This window comes from Medicago sativa, chromosome 8, assembly GCF_051527215.1.
Source record: "Medicago sativa cultivar Bolivia chromosome 8, Bolivia_mono, whole genome shotgun sequence".
NCBI classification, from domain to species: Eukaryota; Viridiplantae; Streptophyta; class Magnoliopsida; order Fabales; family Fabaceae; genus Medicago; species Medicago sativa.
This window is the reverse complement of record NC_140756.1, coordinates 5,642,563-5,663,618: the sequence shown is the minus strand read 5'-3', so window position 1 is coordinate 5,663,618 and position 21,056 is coordinate 5,642,563. Positions and strand designations below refer to the sequence as shown.

General features: G+C 35.6%; 1 protein-coding gene across 1 annotated transcript; it reads left to right on the top strand.

Moving 5' to 3' along the window:
* The first annotated feature begins 1,772 nt into the window (after positions 1 to 1,772).
* Positions 1,773 to 2,669, top strand: LOC146896396 (uncharacterized). Its single transcript, XM_085733223.1, has one exon. It carries the CDS (start codon positions 1,773 to 1,775, stop codon positions 2,667 to 2,669), a length of 897 nt encoding a protein of 298 aa, XP_085589349.1.
* Positions 2,670 to 21,056: the final 18,387 nt, after the last annotated feature.

Genomic DNA, 21,056 nt, shown 5'->3' with positions numbered 1-21,056 from the left:
GAGAAATGTAACCTTATATATGGATAGTTAATTTTATTTTAAAAAAATATGGATACTTAATTCAAAAGGCACTTTCAATATTTACTTACTTTGTCCTTTTATATCTATGTTTCTATATGTGTGTAACACAAACATGGCCTAGAGTAATGTTAACCATTATAACATTTATGTTATAATAAATTATATAGACATAATTATTATAGTTGAAATATAGACATAATTATTATAGTTGAAATATCTATCCAAATTGTCAACTTACAATAGTAAGTGATAATTACCTATTACCTAGGTAAATGTCAAATTAGAATAGTGAAACAAATAATTTCACACATGTAATAGTGGTAAATTTAGTAGTATAAATACCACACTTTGGTTTATGTAAAAATACACCATTTTTTGAGAAATCAAAATATATCATCCTACTTCTTTCTCTCTTGATTATAAAGTAGTAACTTATATCATCTTATTAGTTCACTAATATCATAAAATAAGTATTTAAATATCTAAATCTTTAACACGTTATCAGCACGATCGTTTCTACCAGAAGATTACACTACTACTAGGTATGTTATCTATACTAATCACTTTAATATCATTACTTAATATTGTTATGTATATCATTTATCTTTATCATCTTAATATTATTATTATCTGCCCCGGTTATAGAAAACTGGCAATCTGTCAAGTGATTTATAACTAGAGTGGCTATTATTATTATTATTATTATTATTATTATTATGGAGGTCTAAAAACCCCATATAATCTAATTTTTACTTTCATGCTTAATGGAGGTCTAAAAACCCCATCTAATCTAATTTTTACTTTCATGCTTAATGGAGGTCTAAAAACCCCATGTAATCTAATTTTACTTTCATGCTTAATGGAGATCTAAAACCCCATCTAACTTTTATATTTAATGGAGGTCTAAAACCCCATTTATAAAACCCCATTTAATCTAATTTTACTTTTATGCTTAATGGAGGTCTGAAAACCCCATCTAATATAATTTTACTTTTATGCTTAATGGAGGTCTTAAAAAAAAACCCCATGTAATCTAATTTTACTTTCATGCTTAATGGAGGTCTAAAACCCCATCTAACTTTTATATTTAATGGAGGTCTAAAACCCCATTTATAATATTGATTCATGAGACATTATTGAAAATAAATAAATAAAATTTAATATGATTATCATATATATTCATTTACCATATATGTTGTCTTGAGATTTTCTATACTACTCATGTGTCCTAACTTAGATGATATTTAAACATTTAAAATATTTTTCTCATTATCCAACGTTAATGAATAGTAAAAACAACGGTCATGAACATTGAAATCAACGGTCATGAACAATGATTTCAACGGCTATGAACAGTGTATTTAACGGTAACAGTAACGGTCATTTTTACAAAACTCATTCTATAAATACATCACCTTCATTCATAATTTTTACATCTCAAAATATTTACCCATACTTACAAAATGGCTAAAATCCTTTTACTATGCATCACTCTACTTGTGGTTATTGTGTTCTTCTTCTTTTTCACCCATATTGAAGAATTAGGAAAAGATTTTGTAGGATTAGCTATAATTAGCGTTTTACCATTATTAGTCTTAGCTTGTGTGATTACTTTTTGTTTTCGTGGAGGCTTAGATTAAAATATTATCATGTTCTTGTAATCGTTGCCATTAAATAAAATGATATTTCTATTTTCGTCATAATATATATATTAAATGTTGATTATGTTCTTCTGTATTTTAGATATAATCATGTCAAACGTTAAGCACCAATTCAAAATTTTAAACATAACTAGAGACAACTACATAACCTGGAACAACAACTTAATTGAGTATCTTGCATGTGAGGGACTCGACAAGATTCTTGAGGGAGACGATTTGGGAGATGTCCCAGAGGAATTGGCAAAGAAAAAATCAAAAGTAAATCGTATAATCAAGCACCACATTGATGATGGATTACAAACAGAGTATTCGAATGCAAAAGATCCCAAGATTTTATGGGACAAAATTAAGGCAAGATTTGGGCATCAGAAGAAAGTCTTATTGCCCTCATTAATGGATCAATGGAACAAATTAAGGTTCCAAGATTATAAAACTGTTGTTGCATATAACTCTGCTATGCATCAAATTATTGCACAATTAGAATTTTGTGGCAAAACTATAACTGAAAAGGAAAAGTTGGAGAAAACATTCTCAACTTTCCATGCATCTCAAGTGATATTGCAACAACAATATAGAATGAGGGAATTTACTGAATACTCTGATTTGGTTACAGCTCTTCTAGTGGCTGAACAAAATAATGAGCTGCTCATTAAAAACCACCAATTGCGTCCTACAGGAACAATGGCATATCCTGAAATAAACGCCACAACTTTTAATCAAGGGCATGGTGGTTATAATCGCCAAAGAGGACGTGGTGGCTATGCTCGTTTTGGTGGTCGTGGTCGAGGCAGAAGTCATGGTCGAAACCATTTTCGTGGTGGAGGCCGTGGAAGAGGTTATATGAATTATAGGCCTCTCAAATATGACCAAACCAACAAGAATCATCAAGGTAAAGGTAAAAACATCCAGGAAGGTCCCTCTAGAAATCATGATGATCGTTGTTATAGATGTGGAAAGAAAGGTCATGTTGGAACAAAATGTGTTTAACAATGAACCTTAAAGAGTTTTGATGATAACAAGGTATTAAAAAATTGTAAATTGGACTAGCTAATATTTGTTCAAGTGTACAGGACCATAATTATAAAGTTACATCATCATTGGTTCTGAATGAGCAAATAAAGAGCAAAGGAAATGAAGCTTAGATGATTCTGAAGGCAAAGCGCTCCTGAAGTCAAGCTGCTCCTGAAGAAATACCGCTCCTGAAGAATAGTGCTTCTGAAGACAAGAGGTCCAGAAGCCACATCATCAGAAGCTGCACCATCAGAAGCTGCAGAAGTTGCTTCATCAGAAGCTGCATCATCAGAAGCTGCATCATCAGAAGCTGCCTCATCAGAAGTCATTTCACCAGAAGCTGAAGATCAACTGGATTTGCAAAACATTCAAAGATTGAAGGATCTACATTGCAAAAGCTGTCTATTGGATTCGAAAACATAGCAGAAAATTAGTGGAACATTGCAACGGTCATTTCAAAGGTGTTTGAAGGCTTGTGCTTGCAATTTGGACGAAAGCGTTGACATTGTACTTTGTACGAATTGTACAACCACGTTCTCCACCACTCTGTTTTGTGTCCACGCTACAAGACAAGAAAACAGCTCCAGAATACGGTCTCGCCTGCATATATGTTCCTTTGGATAAGGAATGGATTTCAAATTGGTTCTTCGTAGGACAACAACCAAATCAGGCAAAAGATCATTGGTGAAAGATCAAGCTTCAACAACGACTCTTTGGTGTGCTGGCAATTTCACAACGTCTCTTTCACACCTCTATATAAAGGAGTGAAGACCTAGAGTTTTGGTAATGCATGAACGCTGAACGAAAGACTCATAACATTTTTACAAGTGCCAAATCTCTGCTGAAATTGTTCTGCATTCACTTAGAATTTCTGTGTCTCAAAGTCATATCTTAGAAATTCTTAAGTCCATTGAGTCTGTATCTGATTTGTATTGTGAGCACCTCTGATTGTATATCAAGTGTTCAACCTTAAACAATTTTCTGTGTAATTTTGTTTAGTTAGGAAGTCTCTTGCAGTTGTGCTTGAGCAGGAAGTCTCTTGATTGTGTTCTTGAGCAAAGGAAGTCTCTAGCTTGTGTGCTTGAGCAAAGGAAGTCTCTTGCTTGTGTGCTTGAGCATTTGTAATCAGATATTACTCATAGTGAAATCTCCTTGGAAGTGCAAGGGGGACTGGACTACTTCCGGATTGTGGAAGGAACCAGTATAATTGCTTTGTGTCGTTCTTCTTCTCTCTCTCTGTTTTATTCCGCTGCATTTAGATTCTGATTATCACTTCAGAAGCTGTCTCACTTAGCTTCTGATCAGTGTGTTCAGTTTTTAGGAGAAACGAAGAATTTTTCAAAACACAATTCAACCCCCCCTTCTTGTGTTTTTTCTCACCTTCAATTGGTATCTAGAGCCTTGGTCTGTTGTGTAACATTTAACCGTGCAACAGTCAAAGATCTGAGAAAAACATGTCTACTCCTCCTCCTACTGGTCCTAGTGATACTAGCTATAAACATGTCTCACATGATTATAGTGATAGTAAGAAAACCAGTGTTGGAAAAGTTCCAAAGTTCAATGGAGATGCTGAAGAGTTCTCTTGGTGGAAGACCAACTTTTACAGTTACATCATGAGCCTAGATAAAGAATTATGGGATATTCTGGAAGATGGTGTTGGTGATTTAGTCCTTGATGAAGAAGGAGCTGCTGTGGATAGAAAGAAACATACTCCAGAACTGAGGAAACTCTACAAGAAGCATCATATTATCAGAGGAGCTCTTGTCACTGCCATACCCAAAGCAGAGTATATGAAGATGAGTGACAAATCCACTGCTAAAGCTATGTTTGCTTCTCTCTGTTCAAATTATGAAGGGAGCAAGAAGGTCAAAGAAGCAAAGGCTCTCCTACTTGTACATCAGTATGAGTTATTCAAGATGAAGGATGATGAAACCATTGAGGAGATGTACTCAAGGTTTCAAACCTTAGTTTCTGGGCTACAGATTCTAAAGAAGAGCTATGTTGCTTCTGATCATGTAAGCAAGATACTCAGAAGCTTACCTGCCAGATGGAGACCAAAGGTGACTGCCATTGAGGAAGCTAAAGATTTAAACACTTTAAGTGTCGAAGATCTTGTTAGTTCTCTCAAAGTTCATGAGTTAAGTCTTAATGAACATGAGTCTACTAAGAAGAGTAAATCAATAGCTCTTCCATCCAAAGGCAAGTCATCAAAAGCTCTCAAAGTAGTTGAATCTGAAGAGGAAGAACAGTCAAGTTCAGATTCTGAACCAGATGCTGCTGAAATGGCCATGCTCTCAAACAGACTTCAATATCTGGCCAAGAAGAACAGAAAGTTTCTCTCCAGAAGGGGTAACTCCAGAAGCTCAAAGAAAGAAGATCAGAAGGGATGCTTCAACTGTAAGAAGCCTGGACACTTCATTGCTGAATGCCCTGATCTTCAAAGAGAAAAGTCAAAGGACAAGTCAAAGAGGTCTACATTCAAACCAAGCAAACTCAAGAAGCAGATTAAGCAGAGTTTAATGGCAACCTGGGATGATTTGGGTAGTGAATCTGGATCTGATAAAGAGGAAGCTGATGAAGATGCAAAGGTAGTTGTTGGGTTGGTAGCAACAGCAACTTCAGAAGCTGGATCAGATTCAAACTCAGAAGATGAAAACGAGGTATATTCCAAAATTCCCAGAGATGAACTTGTTGAGTCACTTAAAGAACTTCTTACACATTTTGAAGTAAGAACCAATGAGTTGAAGGATTTAAAAGAAAAATATGCTGATTTGGTACAACAGCAAAAATCAACTCTATTGGATCTGAAAGCTTCTGAACAAGGACTTAGGGGCTTTGACTTCATGTGTAAAACATATGAAGATCAGCTCAGGTTCTTATGTCAGAAGCTACAAGATAAGTGTAATGAAAAACCTTTAAGTAACCATGAAATTGCTCTTGAAGATTTTATTATATCTGGCATTGACAGAAGCAGAGTAGCTTCTATGATTTATAGCATTTACAAGAACAATGGCAGAGGAATTGGTTTTCCAGAAGTGAAACTTGAGAAAACCAATCTAAAATCTTGTTGTGAATGCATCAAGGAAGGTCTGAAAACATTCTTTGTACCAGAAGGGGCTGAGTTGGAAACTGTTGTTCAATCAGAACCTGAAGCTTCTAGTCCTAAGGCTAAGATTACTTTAAAGCCAAAGAACTCTAAGTCAAAGGCTATGATCAAATCTGATTCCAAGACTTCAAAGGTCAGGATCCTGAAAAGATTAGAACCTATTCCTCAGAGTCTGGTGAAACCAAAATCTGGGGTTCTGAAGTCTAAGTTTCAGAAGAAGACAGTTACTGCTTCTGAAGTACCAAAACCTAAGGTGATGGTTAATCAGAAGCAACCCAACTCACAGCACAAGGTACAAGAAGTGAAGAGTAAAGCCTTAAGTACTAACCTTCCAGGACCCATAGAACAATGGGTACCTAAATCTAAAAATGTCAATGATGCAGGTATGTCTAAGAGCAGTGCCAAAGCAAAGATCATGGTACCTAGACAGCGGTTGCTCAAGACACATGACAGGAGACAAGTCCATGTTCCTCAGCCTAACAATGAAAGAGGGAGGAAATGTGAAATTTGGAGGCAACCAGTCAGGCAAGATCATAGGTACAGGAACTATTGGTAATTCCTCTACCTCAATTAATAATGTATGGTTGGTAGATGGTCTTGAACATAACCTTTTGAGCATTAGTCAATTTTGTGATAATGGTTATGATGTGCTTTTTGAAAAACCCAACTGTACAGTAATCAACAAGGAAGACAAATCCATTGTGTTCAAGGGAAAGAGAGTTGACAATGTCTATAAAATCAATTTTTCTGAACTAGCTGATCAGAAGGTGGTTTGCCTACTATCAGTGAATGATAAGAAATGGATGTGGCACAGAAGGTTGGGACATGCTAACTGGAGGTTAATCTCTAAGCTTAGTAAGTTACAACTTGTGAAAGGGCTACCAGACATTGACTATCATTCAGATGCACTCTGTGGTGCATGTCAGAGAGGGAAAATTGTGAAATCATCTTTTAAAACCAAAGACATTGTTTCAACCTCAAGACCTTTAGAATTACTCCATATTGATTTATTTGGACCAGTGAGTACTGCATCCTTATATGGAAGTAAATATGGATTAGTCATTGTTGATGATTACAGCAGATGGACTTGGGTGAAATTCATAAAGAGTAAAGATGTTGCGTGTGATGTATTCAGTAGCTTCTGCACTCAAATTCAATCTGAAAAAGAATCAAAAATTTTGAAAGTCAGAAGTGATCATGGTGGAGAATTTGAAAATGAGCCATTTGAAGCTTTTTGTGAAAAACATGGAATTTTCCATGAATTCTCTTCTCCTAGAACACCACAACAAAATGGGGTTGTAGAGAGAAAGAATAGAACTTTACAAGAAATGGCCAGAACCATGATTCATGAAAACAATTTACCAAAACATTTTTGGGCAGAAGCAGTGAATACAGCATGCTATGTTCAAAACAGGATCTATATTAGACCTATTTTGGAGAAAACAGCATATGAACTCTTTAAAGGAAGAAAACCCAATATCTCTTACTTTCATCAATTTGGATGTACATGTTACATTCTGAACAACAAGCTCTACCTAAAGAAATTTGATGCCAATGCCCAAAGAGGAATCTTTTTAGGTTACTCTGAAAGGTCAAAGGCATACAGAGTGTATAATTCAGAAACACTCTGTGTTGAAGAATCTATGCACGTTAAATTTGATGACAAGGAGCTTGAAGATAAAACTTCAAAGCAAGGTGAAAGTTTTGCAGAGATGCAGGTTCCTGAAGCTACTCCAGAACCTGATCAGATAGCTGAGTCTGAAGATAGTCCAGAAGCTGAACCCACATCAGAAGCGCAAGATGAAACTGCTTCTGATGAAGCACAAGATGGCTCACATCAAGCAGATCCTCCCAGAAACACATTCAAACACAAGTCTTCACATCCTGAGGAGCTAATCATTGGAAACAAAGATAGTCCAAGAAGAACAAGATCACATTTCAGACAAGAAGAGTCAATGATTGGACTAATCTCAATGATTGAACCTACAACAGTTGATGAAGCACTTTCAGATGATGGATGGATCCTAGCTATGCAAGAAGAGTTGAATCAATTTCAAAGAAATGATGTGTGGGATCTGGTACCCAAACCTCAGCACAAGAACATTATTGGAACAAAATGGGTATTCAGAAACAAGCTGAATGAGCAAGGTGAAGTAACAAGAAACAAAGCCAGGCTTGTTGCACAAGGGTATAGTCAACAAGAAGGCATTGATTACACTGAAACATTTGCTCCAGTTGCAAGATTGGAAGCAATCAGGTTACTTCTTTCCTATGCAGTTAATCATGGCATAATATTATATCAAATGGATGTCAAGAGTGCATTTCTAAATGGTGTCATAGAAGAAGAAGTGTATGTCAAGCAACCTCCTGGATTTGAGGATATTAAATATCCTGACCATGTTTTTAAACTGAAGAAATCACTATATGGCTTGAAACAAGCTCCCAGAGCTTGGTATGATAGACTAAGTAATTTCTTAATCAAGAATGATTTTAAAAGAGGACAGGTTGATACTACACTCTTCAGAAGGACCCTTGGGAAAGATATTCTTGTTGTGCAAATATATGTTGATGATATAATATTTGGTTCTACTAATGCATCTCTTTGCAAGGAATTTTCTGAGTTAATGCAGGATGAATTTGAAATGAGCATGATGGGAGAGCTGAAGTTCTTCCTTGGCATTCAAATCAATCAATGCAAAGATGGAGTCTATGTTCATCAATCAAAGTACACAAAGGAGCTTCTGAAGAAGTTCAAACTTGAAGATTGTAAAGTGATGAACACTCCAATGCACCCTACGTGCACCTTAAGCAAAGAAGATGAAGGAGCTAAAGTGGATCAGAAGCTGTATAGAGGTATGATTGATTCTTTGTTATACCTCACTGCATCTAGGCCAGATATTTTATTCAGTGTATGCTTGTGTGCAAGATTCCAATCAGATCCTAGAAAATCTCATATGACAGCTGTCAAGAGAATCTTCAGGTATTTGAAAGGAACAACTAATCTTGGACTCCTTTATAGGAAATCCTTAGATTATAAGCTAATTGGATTCTGTGATGCTGATTATGCTGGTGATAGGATTGAAAGAAAGTCAACCAGTGGCAATTGTCAATTTCTGGGTGATAATCTTATATCCTGGGCTAGCAAAAGACAAACAACTATTGCTATGTCTACAGCAGAAGCAGAATACATTTCAGCTGCAAGTTGTTGTACACAACTACTTTGGATGAAACATCAGTTGGAAGATTATCAGATAACTGCTAACAGTATTCCCATTTATTGTGATAATACTGCTGCTATTTGTTTGTCTAAAAATCCAATTTTCCATTCAAGAGCCAAGCACATTGAAATCAAACACCATTTTATCAGAGATTATGTTCAAAAAGGAATTTTAGATATACAATTCATTGATACTGAAAATCAATGGGCTGATATATTTACTATGCCTTTAACTGTTGAAAGATTTGATTTTATAAAGAAAAATTTGAACATGCATTACGTGTCTGATTAGATGTTTGCTTGCTCCTGAATAGGATTTTAGGTTCTGAAGTTAGTTCAGAAGCAGTAGTCCATCAGAAGCTCTTTATTGAGGTTCTGAGGAAAACTCGCTTCTGATGACGTCAGCATCTGAAGTCCAGAAGCTGGATTTATTGCTTCTGAATAGTTGAATTAGTGGAAACGTTGGGAGTTACTTTTTAAAAGTAACTTCTGGCCCACTAATTTGGTAGTTACTCTGTGAACTTCTTACGTGGCCTGTATGTGTTGGTGTATAACTAAAAAGGGCAATGATGATTTAAAAGCTTTGAAAGTACTTTTCACGCGCCCCCAATTTTGTCATTAATGTTATGTTTGTTTGTCTCTTTTGAATTGCAATCGTTTTACTTTTAACACTTTGACAATTCACACACTCACAACAAACACATTTGCTCTCAAACCTCTTGCGAAGTAAGCGCATTCTCTCAACCTTAGAACCCTAAAATCTTCATCTTCTTCAAATCTTCGTCAATCATCATCAAATGGCATCATCAAGCTCAAAAGTTTCAGAATCTACATCAAACAAGCAAAGCGTATCAGAATCTGGGTCCATCTACAAAGAGAAGACTATGGATATTCCATGGAAATCCTTAATCGTCCAAGTAGAATCACCAGTGGACTTCACTTCACTCAAGAAGTACGAAGTGGACATGGAAGGCTATGTAGAAACTCAGAAACTGTCTGGATACTTCAACATGCTAAATGGGCCAACTTATGTGAACTTGGTCAAAGATTTCTGGTTAAGGGCTGAAATCGTCAATGGAAAGCCTGTGAAGATAGCAGATAAACCAGCTGGGTCGAAGAAAGGAAAGAAGGAGATTGAGTTGAATCCCACTTCCTTCAGTAGCCTTGAGATAAGGTCTGAAGTGATGGGTATTCCCGTTATCATCACAGAGGAGATAATTGCTAAAGCTTGTAGAATGGATGCAGAAGGAAGATTTCAAGAAATAGTTAAAAAGGATGATGTCCTGCTGCAAAACTACTACAACACTCTTCTGGGTGGTAACAAAGATGCTAAGCCTTCTGAAATGGAGATTCACAACAGAATGTTGGTGAAATTCAGTAACGATTGCTTCTTTCAAAGAGCAGGTGGGTCTGATCAACCCAACAACCAACAGAAGCTAGCAATCTATTTCATGACCAATCTGGAAAAGATAAACTTTCCAAGATATGTATTGGATCATCTCTGCTGGGCTATTAATGAAGGCACAGTCAAAGGAAGGAAACAAGTGCCCTATGGAAGATTGCTCTCTGAGATCTTTTATCAAGGGAGGGTGCTGGATTTATTGAGAAGAACAAGGGATGCTTCTGATAAATGCTTCGAAATTTCTACTGCAGAAAAGACTATCAGTAGCAAGACTTTGCATTCAATGCACTTTTTCAAGACAGCTCCTAAAGATGAAAAGTGGTTGGAGATGACCACAGAAGAATCTGAGATTATCAGGGACTTTCCTTCCTTAGTTAAGGAAAGTAATTCTGAACACTTAGCTAGATTAGTAGCTGAGTACGTCTTGGAGGATGATGCAAGTTCTCAGGAGGAAGCTGTTCTTGCAAAAGGGAAAGGCAAGAAGGCCAAAGCAGTTGCTGTGTCAGAAGCTGCTGTTTCTGATGCACCTAAAGGGAAGAGGGCCAGAACTAGTTCAGAATCTGATGCTGCTCCTACTAAAGGAAAGAAGGCCAGAACTAGTACTGAGTCAGAAGCTGCTATTGCTAAATCTGAAAAGCAAAAAGTTGCTAAGTCTGTAGCTAAACCTGTCTCTATCAAGGATAAAGGAAAGATGCAGAAAGTTGGTGCTGCTTCTATTCCTCAGAAAAGAAGAAAAGGCAAGGCAGATTTAGTAATCACTGAAGAGCAGCTGCAGGAAGCTCTTGAAAAAATAGAGAAAGAAGAGGCTGATCCCAAGCTAAAGAAGAAGAAGGCTCCCCTTCAACTTGTGAGTCCTATGGTTGAGATGACTCCAATAAGGAAAAGGATGGCAGATGAACGTGCTTCTGATCTTATTTCAGACAAAAAGAATCTAAAAGCACAATACACTCATCAAAGAGATGAAAAGCTCAAGGCTTTGGGTTTGGATGACTGTGATAGGTTCTTCAAAGAGAAATTGGCTGAAGTAAGAGCCATTGCTGGTAAGACTACTGAAGACAGCGAGGGAGATGAAATGATGATTACTATGGAGGATGCTCCAGGAGATGGAACTTCAGAAGTAGTTCCTCAAGCTGCTGGTCCACAGAAGATCTCTTCTGAAGCTGGCCCTGCAGTTCAGGTAATCCAGATTCCAGTCACCTCTACCCTCATTTCACCTTCTTCACCATCAGTACCTGAACCAATAGAAGACACTTCTGTCTTAGACAATCTTGCTCTCCACTATTCAGGTGAGTTACCTATAGACAAATTTACCTCAGAAAAAGCCTCTGAAACAACTCCAGAAACAGCTGCTTCTGATAATGTTGTTTCAGAAAACCCCCATCAACAAACACCTGAACCACATAAACCCACAACACCCCCACAATCACCAATAGCTACCATTGACCCCCAACTCAACACTCAAACATCAACTTCACCACAACAACCACCAACTGAAATTGAACACTCCCCACAACCAACTCCCATGGATATTGACAACTCTCAAGTCAATGTCCAAGACCTAACCGCACACATTGCTTCTGACCAGCCTTCATCTTCAAACACACAAACACACTTTACCATTCCAGTTCCTAACCCTGTTCAAGATTTGGAAATCAGTGATTCTGATCTTGAAACCCTTGAACAACCACCCACAAACATCCTGGAATCTGGATATATTAATTCTGAGCTTCTGACAATCCTTAGTCAATTGCATAATTTGGTGGATCAAAGAAGGACAATTGATCTCACAAGTGCATATGAAGACTCCTGGGCATCTCTTCAGAACCGGGCAGCTGAGCTTATTGAAGATATCAAGGCTAAATGCATCAGAGTCAAGCAAGCTTCAGTCAGAAGGCTAATGGAGCATTTGAATCAGAGTCTCAGAGTAAGAAGTTCTACACTGCTCCTGGCAAACCAGCCTTTCTTCTTAGAAACGGACTACTTGACCAGAGAAGCAAGGTTGTGTAAGCTTCTAAAGAAACAGATGGCACAGCAGCAGCAAGAAGCTAGAGAAAGGGAACAAGCTCTTCTCCAGAGGCAACAACAGCTTGAAGAACTGTTGCAAAAGAAAATTGAAGAAATGGAGGAGATGAAGAAACAACAACAAACCAACCCTTAGTTGCACACCTTTGTGTTATTTTTGTTTGTTGTTTGTTTTAAAATTCTTAGTCCTTGCTTCTGAAACCATCTTGTTTTATTTTTATGCTTCTGAATGCTTACTGCTTCTGACTGCTTAGCTGCTTCTGATAATTGGATATTCATGCTCATATATTTTGATCTGATTGAATTAATTAATTTCTTGTATACTCTCTCTTGTTTGAGTTTTTCTCAAATCTTTTTGTCTTTTATGCTTATTTTTTTTTATTATTATTTTTTTTTGATAATGACAAAAGGGGGAGTATATGTGACGAGTATTTAAAGGCTCTGAGCCCCATTAATGGCATTTGAAATTTTTGAAAAACTTCTATCATTTTTTTTTACCTTATTGGTATAAGCTATGAACGAACGAAGAAGTATCAAAATTCAAGTAAAATTAATTGAACCATTCTTCTTATCTATAAGTTAATTCTTTCAATGATTCAATTTTTTTTAAAGCTCTGATATTTTTATTGTGCGAAAAATGAATTTAATTAACCTGGATAGAACTTAGGGGGAGCTTACAAACCTCACCTTAAAGACTATCAGACTCAGGGGGAGTTTGAGCTTACAAACCTCAGACTCTGAGCTTACAAACCTCAGAACCCCAAAGTCAACTTGTTAATTAGATTAACAACAATTGATCAATTTTAAATACTTTTGTTTGTCATCATCAAAAAGGGGGAGATTGTTGGAACAAAATGTGTTTAACAATGAACCTTAAAGAGTTTTGATGATAACAAGGTATTAAAAAATTGTAAATTGGACTAGCTAATATTTGTTCAAGTGTACATGACCATAATTATAAAGTTACATCATCATTGGTTCTGAATGAGCAAATAAAGAGCAAAGGAAATGAAGCTTAGATGATTCTGAAGGCAAAGCGCTCCTGAAGTCAAGCTGCTCCTGAAGAAATACCGCTCCTGAAGAATAGTGCTTCTGAAGACAAGAGGTCCAGAAGCCACATCATCAGAAGCTGCACCATCAGAAGCTGCAGAAGTTGCTTCATCAGAAGCTGCATCATCAGAAGCTGCATCATCAGAAGCTGCCTCATCAGAAGTCATTTCACCAGAAGCTGAAGATCAACTGGATTTGCAAAACATTCAAAGATTGAAGGATCTACATTGCAAAAGCTGTCTATTGGATTCGAAAACATAGCAGAAAATTAGTGGAACATTGCAACGGTCATTTCAAAGGTGTTTGAAGGCTTGTGCTTGCAATTTGGACGAAAGCGTTGACATTGTACTTTGTACGAATTGTACAACCACGTTCTCCACCACTCTGTTTTGTGTCCACGCTACAAGACAAGAAAACAGCTCCAGAATACGGTCTCGCCTGCATATATGTTCCTTTGGATAAGGAATGGATTTCAAATTGGTTCTTCGTAGGACAACAACCAAATCAGGCAAAAGATCATTGGTGAAAGATCAAGCTTCAACAACGACTCTTTGGTGTGCTGGCAATTTCACAACGTCTCTTTCACACCTCTATATAAAGGAGTGAAGACCTAGAGTTTTGGTAATGCATGAACGCTGAACGAAAGACTCATAACATTTTTACAAGTGCCAAATCTCTGCTGAAATTGTTCTGCATTCACTTAGAATTTCTGTGTCTCAAAGTCATATCTTAGAAATTCTTAAGTCCATTGAGTCTGTATCTGATTTGTATTGTGAGCACCTCTGATTGTATATCAAGTGTTCAACCTTAAACAATTTTCTGTGTAATTTTGTTTAGTTAGGAAGTCTCTTGCAGTTGTGCTTGAGCAGGAAGTCTCTTGATTGTGTTCTTGAGCAAAGGAAGTCTCTAGCTTGTGTGCTTGAGCAAAGGAAGTCTCTTGCTTGTGTGCTTGAGCATTTGTAATCAGATATTACTCATAGTGAAATCTCCTTGGAAGTGCAAGGGGGACTGGACTACTTCCGGATTGTGGAAGGAACCAGTATAATTGCTTTGTGTCGTTCTTCTTCTCTCTCTCTGTTTTATTCCGCTGCATTTAGATTCTGATTATCACTTCAGAAGCTGTCTCACTTAGCTTCTGATCAGTGTGTTCAGTTTTTAGGAGAAACGAAGAATTTTTCAAAACACAATTCAACCCCCCCTTCTTGTGTTTTTTCTCACCTTCAGGTCATTGGTCTAAAGCATGTAGGACACCAGAGTATCTGTGTAAAAGATACAAAGAATCTGTTGATGGAAAGGAAAAGGAAGTTAATTTTAATGAAATTGAACCCAAGAATGATACTACCTGTCTTGAGGCTGCTGATTTCATAGGAGAAGATATTAATATGGATTAACTAATGAATTAATATATATATATATATATATATATATATATATATATATATATATATATATATGTAATGTGTAATGTGTATATTTTTAAGAATTTGCATGTTGTGTGACTAGGTAATATTTTCATGATCTAAATAAAATAATATTGTTGAATATGTTGTATTATCTTACCCTCTCTTTTATTTAATCTTATTTTTATTTTAAGAAGGATAGAAATGGATCATGACAAAGACATTTGCATTCCAGACAGTGGAACAACCCATACGATCCTCAAAAGTAAGAAATATTTCACCAAAATATTTCCTACTAAAGGTGTAATAAACACAATCTCAGGTCCAGCAGATTTAATTGAAGGAACAGGTAATGCTATGTTCATATTACCAAATGGGACGAAGTTTGTCATTAATAATGCTCTATACTCTCCGAAATCAAAGAGAAATTTGTTGAGTTTTAATGACATATATAGTCAAGGATATGATACTGAAACTACAACCGAAGGTAATATGAAATACATTAATATTACTACTAATATTTTGGGAAAGAAGAAAATTTTAGAAAAACTACCAAAATTACCTTCTGGATTACATTATACATATATACATGAAATTGAATGTAATTTAATGGTAAAAGAAGATCCCAAAACTATGACTTTATGGCATGACCGCTTAGGTCACCCTAGCTCAACAATGATGCGTAAAATAGTTGAAAGTACTCATGGTCATTCATTGAAAGGTTTAAAGCTTACAAAAGAAGATAGACCATGTGAAGCTTGTTCTCTTGGAAAATTAATAACAAAACATTCGCCAGGCAAGATTCAGACATAATCACCCGCATTTCTTGAAAGAATCCAAGGAGATATATGTGGACCCATCCATCCACCATCGGGACCATTCAGGTACTTTATGGTATTAATTGATGCATCTAGTAGATGGTCACATGTCTGTTTACTGTCAAGTCGTGATATGGCATTTGCAAAATTTCTTGCACAAATAATTAAATTAAGGGAACAATTTCCTGATTATACTATAAAGAAAATTAGACTTGACAATGCCGGTGAATTTTCATCTGAATCATTTAATAATTATTGCATGTCAATTGGAATTACTGTTGAGCATCCCGTTCCTCATGTACATACACAAAATGGTTTAGCTGAGTCATTAATCAAACGTCTTCAATATATTGCTAGACCTTTAATAATGAGAACTAAGCTACCAGTTACAGTTTGGGGTCATGCAATTTTACATGCTGCAGCACTCATACGTCTAAGGCCAAGTGCTGATCATAAACATACCCCTTATCAACTTACAATTGGTAAAGAACCAAATATCTCTCATTTAAGAATTTTTGGTTGTGCAGTATATGTACCAATAGCTCCACCACAAAGAACAAAAATGGGACCTCAAAGAAGGTTAGGAATATATGTGTGGTATGAATCACCATCGATTATTAGATATCTTGAACCTTTAACAGCTGATGTTTTTCAGGCAAGATTTGTTGATTGTCATTTTGACGAAACAAATTTTCCAACACTAGGAGGAGAAAATAAACCATTGGTAAATGAAATAACATGGCATGTACCACATTTATTACATCTGGACCCATATAATAAATCATGCGAAGAAAATGTAAAGAAAATAGTACAATTACAAAATTTAGCAAATCAACTACCAAATTCATTTACTGATTTAAAAAGGGTGACAAAGTCACATGTACCAGCTGTAAATGTCCCATCTCGGATTGATATATCAAAACTAAATGATGTAGCAAGTACATCTAAGGCACCTTGAAAAGACACTAGATAGTGATAAATCTGACAATGAAAAGTGTGCTCTCGAAAAAGCACAAGATGATGATAATGAGATCATTGATAATGAAACTGAAAATCAGAATGATCTCGAGATTTCAATTAATTATGTTAATACGGGAAATTTGTGGAGCCGAAAAGACATAAATATTGATGAAATTTTTTCATTTTCCATTGCATGTGAAATTACAAATGAAAATGATGATCCCGAACCCAGATCTGTCAATGAATGTCAAAATAGACATGATTGGAAAAACTGGAAAGATGCAATAGATACTGAATTAAAGTCTCTTAAAAATCGAAAAGTATTTGGACCTATTGTGGCTATACCTGAATGTATGAAACCTATCGGGTATAAGTGGGTTTTTGTAAGAAAACGAAATGAGAAAAATGAAATTGTAAGATACAAGGCCCGTCTTGTTGCACAAGGTTTTTCCCAACGACCAGGTATTGATTATGAGGTAACATATTCTCCTGTTATGGATACCATTACTTTTCGTTATTTTAATAATCTTGATATGTATCTTATGGATGTTGTTACTGCTTATTTATATGGCTCACTTGATAATGATATATACATGAAAATACCAGAAGGACTTAAGATACATGATACATCAAAACCAAGAGAAATGTATGCAATTAAGTTGCAAAGATCATTATATGGATTAAAACAATCCGGGCGTATGTGGTACAATAGGCTAAGTGAATATTTGCTTAAAGAAGGATACAAGAATAATCCAATTTGCCCTTGTGTTTTTATAAGAAAAACAATATCCGGTTTTGTAATAATTGCTGTTTATGTTGATGATTTAAATATCATTGGAACTACTAAAGAAATTAAAGAAGCAAGAGAGTACTTAAAGAAAGAATTTGAAATGAAAGATATGGGGAAAACTAGGTTCTGCCTTGGTTTACAAATTGAGTATACTAAAAATGGTATATTGGTACGTCAATCAAATTATACAGAAAGAGTGTTAAAAAGGTTTAACATGGACAAGTCAAACCCTTTGAGTACTCCAATGATGGGAAGAACACTTAACATAGAAAAGGATCCTTTTAGACCTAAGGAAGATAATGAAAAGGATCTTGGCTCTGAAGTGCCATATCTAAGTGCCATTGGGGCACTCATGTACCTTGCTAACTGTACAAGACCTGATATAGCTTTTGCAGTAAATTTACTGGCGAGATTCAGTTCATGTCCTACAAATAGACATTGGAAAGGAATAAAACATATATTTCGATATATACGAGGTACATCTAATCTTGGTTTGTTTTATTCTAACAATACAAAACCAGTTTTGCTTGGCTATGCAGATGCAGGATATTTGTCAGATCCACATAATGCTAAATCACAAACAGGATATGTGTTCACATATGGTGGCACTGCAATATCATGGAGATCTCAAAAGCAAACGCTTGTAGCAACTTCTTCAAATCATGCTGAAGTAATAGCCCTTCATGAAGCAAGCAAAGAGTGTAGATGGTTACGTTCGGTTTTGCAACATATCCAAGGAGCGTCTGGTTTAACAGTTGATAAAAATCCAACAATCTTGTATGAAGACAATGCTGCATGTGTTACTCAAATAAAAGAAGGTTACATCAAAAGTGATAGAACCAAACATATCCCTCCTAAGTTCTTCTCATTCACACAAGAACTTGAAAGAAACAAAGAAGTGGATATTCAATATATTCGTTCGAGTGATAATGTGGCAGACCTCTTCACAAAGGCGCTCCCTACATCAATTTTCAAGAAGCACATACGAAATATTGGAATGCGTCATCTTCGAGTTCTTTAAAAAGGAACAACATGTGTTTAGTTGAGGGGGAGCATACTGTTGTACTCTTTTTCCCTTATTAAGGTTTTTATCCCAATGGGTTTTTCCTAATAAGGTTTTTAACGAGGCAACATATGTTTCAATCAAATTATCCTCAACAAGACTTCAATGGAGCACCATGATAGATATTTCAAAGGGGGAGTGTTATAATAAATTATATAGACATAATTATTATAGTTGAAATATCTATCCAAATTGTCAACTTACAATAGTAAGTGATAATTACCTATTACCTAGGTAAATGTCAAATTAGAATAGTGAAACAAATAATTTCACACATGTAATAGTGGTAAATTTAGTAGTATAAATACCACACTTTGGTTTATGTAAAAATACACAATTTTTTGAGAAATCAAAATATATCATCCTACTTCTTTCTCTCTTGATTATAAAGTAGTAACTTATATCATCTTATTAGTTCACTAATATCATAAAATAAGTATTTAAATATCTAAATCTTTAACAATTTATACTTTTCACTCTCAATCTTTTTGTTTTGTCTCTATGTACTATAACATGTCTAAAGAATTGTCTCGTATCCGCATCTTCTCAATCTTTTTCATTTTTACTCTTAATCCTTTTGTTTTGGTTTACCTCAATCATTTTTACCATTATCATTTTGTTAGGTTGCACTTTGGTTTCTACTATGGTTGACATTCAGAGTATAGCGTTTGCAACAAATCCTATTCTTGCATTAACCATCTAAAATTTCACGAGTAGTGTGCCATCTACTGGATCCGCAATAAATCTTATTCATGTTCTATTAATAAAAAAATTCAAGAGAATTGGTGCCATACAATTGATTCTTACTTTAGTTTTTCTAAGTATCCACATCATCTTAATCCTTTTCATTCTGACTCTCATTCCCTTTATTTTGTCTTATTCTTAATCAATTTATTTGTTTACATTTTAACTCGTAATATGATTGTTTTTTGAATCATCATTTGCAACAATCCATCATTTGTTCGATTAAAATTTTAGCTAACAATATATTATACTAATACGAAAATTCAACAGTAATGATTGATCCTTTGAAAAATATTTTGCTTTCATTTTCTTATTTTACAAAGTTTAACAACAGATTCTTTTCTGTTACTCTATAACATTAACTAAACAGAAACGATAACCAAATACAACACCATGGGTAATTTCGACATTTCAACATTTAAGCAGAGGGTAATTTTGTAAAAGCTCATCCTACACTATTCCTTCTTCCTTATCCCTTATCTTTCTTTACATTTTCTCTCTCAGACCAGCAACAGTGTTTCTCTCTTTCCTCTCTGGTCTGCTCTGTCAGCCACCGGCCACCACTGTAACACCCCGTTTTCCCAACATAAAAATTTCATTTAAAATCAGAGTATTTAATTCATAACGGAATGTCACACACTACTTTAACACCTCAAAACAGATAATAATAATTATCCTTCAAATTCAACATCATGAAAATCTTAAACTGTTGCAGCGGAAAATAGTTCAACATTTAAAAGTCTTGGCACGCAGGCCTTATTGGAAAATCTCATAAATTAGTTCATAAAAGAGACACGTAAGGAATAGAAGTAAAAGCAAGCCCCCATCCCGTTATGTATCAGAGCACCTAGACACCAAGTGAAGAGTCCACTCATGAACGCCTCTAATCTTTATTACCTGCACATTACCCACGGTCGAGGCAACATATACGCAGAAGGGGTGAGATTTCATAATCAATACATTAAGCATATAATCTAATAAAATGCATTTAACAACTTAAACATTAATAACATATCAACAATTAACAATTAGCATATTTTTCATTTCATAACAAATACAATCATCAAATACCATTACTAATTTTCATCGCAATCATAATCAACTTAACACTCAATTTGACGACACAACTCATCTTTGACCATGCAACTCTATCAACTCAACAACAACTTGACAACACAACTTATCTTTGACCATGCAACTCTATCAACTCAACAACAACTTGACAACTTAAACAACATGAAACTTCTTGATATGCAAATGCATGTGGTACCATTCAACAACAAAATGAGCATAATAGGCTCTTCAACGTGTGAGCACAAAGGCTGCCGGGCCTAAAGCCCCCAACTTTAATGAGCACAAAGGCTGCCGGGCCTAAAGCCCCCAACTTTAATGAGTATGCAATGAACTCAAACTTCCAACAACTTAGACAACAACATGAACAACTCAAACGACTCATAATCATGGACAACTTCTTAAATTCCAACAACATAGACCGACTCATGCAACATCAAGACACTAACAGTCAATAGCAGGAAACAGCAGCAAGATACAACATTTAATAACACTTGAATGCGTTAACATCATCTAAGGAATGAATTACATCCACATAAGTATCATAAAGCATCATAATAACATTCATGCAACAACACTACTAATCTCAGTCACCTAACAGACTTCTGGAGCTTATGAAAGTATCCTAAACAGCTCTCTTACTTACTTCTAAGGTCAACTCAAGACTACAAGTGCGAACGGATCGCATCGGGACAATTTTGGACGACTAACAGCCTAACT

Bases quoted from the DNA above. Each gene is read 5' to 3' on its own strand.
- LOC146896396 (XM_085733223.1), top strand. From the start codon at position 1,773: ATGTCAAACGTTAAGCACCAATTCAAAATTTTAAACATAACTAGAGAC.